The following is a 2,196-nucleotide window of genomic DNA, read 5'->3' as shown; positions in this document are numbered from 1 at the left end:
AATACCAAAATTATTCCTAACAAAGAGACAATGTCAAGATGATCCTGTTTTGGGTCACGCTGCTCCTTCATCAGGGATGTAAGTACTATTTGAATTATTTATTTATTTAAGAATGTGCATGTCAACTGGATCATCAACTGGATGATTTTGCTTCATTGTTTGATATTTCATGTGTTCATGTTTTTTTGTTTAATTCAGATACGATGGTTCCAGTGACCACCGTTCATCTTGGTGAACCTGCGACCTTCACATGTGCTCTGCCTAATAAAGAGTGGAACAGTAGGGTACTCCACTGGTATAAGCAGAGTGCTGGGGATACTCTGAAATGGATAGTGACACTTTACAAATCTACAAAACCTCAGTATGCCTTAGAGTTTTCTGAATCAAGATTTGAGATAAACCAAAGTAACAGTTTTTGCAATCTGACCATTCAGAGGACAATCCAAGAAGATGAAGGGATGTATCACTGTGGAATCTCAGAGTGGATTAATACTGAATGGAGTGGGACATATTTGTTAGTAAAAGGTAAGACTTTTATAAGGTTTTACAGTGTCATTGAACTAAGTTAAGTTTATATAGTAGATACTGTAAATCATTGCTTTTTAAGCTTTTTTAAATTGTCTTTGTATTTTACCAATTTTTTTTTACAAAGGAAACACTCAGAGGACATCAAACTGTACTGTCATTCAGTCTCCTTCACCATCTGGTCCAGTCCGTCCAGGAGACTTGATGAATCTTCAGTGTTCAGTCCTCTCTGACTCTGAGAAGAAAACATGTCCAGGAGATCACAGTGTGTACTGGTTCAGAGCCGGATCAGATGAATCTTACCCAGACATCATCTACACTGATGGAAATACACATGATGAATGTGACAAGAGATCTGACACTCAGAAAAGCTGTGTTCATCACTACTCTAAGAACATCAGCTCCTCTGATGCTGGAACTTATTACTGTGCTGTGGCAATGTGCGGGGAGATATTATTTGGTAATGGAGCAACACTGCAAAAAGGTATGATGCTCTGTTCAATCCAGGAGGTGATATCATAACATGTCAATACATTTATCATTGAAACCTTTTTTTCTGTGTTGTCTAGAGTGCAATGCAAGTTCTGAAAGGATTGCCCTGGTGATAGCAGTAGTCTTCTTGGTAATTTCTATGATTGGAAATATAGTTTTCATCTTTTACCTGAGTCCAAGAGCAGTACGTGCAAAAAGTAGAGGTAAGAACCGTTATCTAAATAATTTTCCCTAACTTCTTTTAACTCTCAGTTAAAAACTCACTCATGTCAGAAGGCCTATAACTTTATTTCAATAATTGTTGAAAAATAACTATAACTATAAAAATAATAATTGTTTACTTTGATGTTACGTTATTAACACACTTTGCCCTGGTCATAAGAACGCTGTCTTAGTTTGTTTCTTGATGTTTTACTTTGATTTTGTGTAGGCATTTTTAATCTGCTCTTACTGTGATAGTAGTACTTGAAAAGTTAATACAGTGTAGGCAGTGTAACTATGACAGAACATCAACCTCGTGTTCTGGGATAAAATAATATATATGAGTAGAAGTCTGTTATTTTGTAGGTAATAAATTAAAGTCTAATACATTCAGGACTTCACATTGCTGTTTAATTTTTTCCCCCCATTCAACTTTAACACAATGACAAAAAATCAAGGCTAATTTCCAAATGTGTATTTTTAAGTAATATTGGTTAAATCAGCTGAGGGCCCTTGTTGAACAATCAGACTACAAGAATCTCCTATTTTATTCATTGTTAGAAGTGGAAAGGGCCTCTTCAGAAGCAAGACATCACAACTCGAGCCAAGATACAACAACAGTCCATGCTATTGTAAGTAATGATACCCAATCAAATGTGTTCCTATGTCACTAGCATAATTCCAAATAACACTATGTTACAACGTGATTATATAATGAGTCTTTTGTTGCTTCACAGTCTGATGGTGGAGAGGATCTGAACTATGCTGCGTTGCATTTCTCTGGAGGGAAAGCTACAAGAGGAAGGAGGAAGAAAGAGTTGAAGACCGAAGAAAGTCTTTATTCTCAAGTTAAACTCTCAATGTGAATGTGTATCTATGAAAACCTGTGGGTTAATTTAGTCCTGACCTCTTAATAATGACATGAACTTTATGTTCCATTTTTTACCATACATTGATCCTTGATGCACAGTTTGAATT

At 35.9% G+C, this 2,196-nt stretch overlaps 1 protein-coding gene across 1 annotated transcript; it reads left to right on the top strand.

Annotated features, from left to right (window-relative positions):
- Positions 1-203: 203 nt before the first annotated feature.
- LOC307256953 (signal-regulatory protein beta-2-like) lies at positions 204-1,977 on the top strand (the record flags this gene model as incomplete). Its single annotated transcript, XM_080036068.1, has 5 exons — positions 204-525; positions 653-1,009; positions 1,095-1,147; positions 1,780-1,850; positions 1,956-1,977. The coding sequence occupies 5 exons, from the start codon at positions 204-206 to the stop codon at positions 1,975-1,977; spliced, it is 825 nt and encodes a 274-aa protein (XP_079892194.1).
- Between the last annotated feature and the right edge of the window lie 219 nt (positions 1,978-2,196).

This window comes from Ammodytes marinus (genome assembly GCF_949987685.1).
Source record: "Ammodytes marinus genome assembly, chromosome: 10".
In the NCBI taxonomy this organism is placed as follows: Eukaryota; Metazoa; Chordata; class Actinopteri; order Uranoscopiformes; family Ammodytidae; genus Ammodytes; species Ammodytes marinus.
This window is presented reverse-complemented; position numbering and strand designations above follow the sequence as displayed.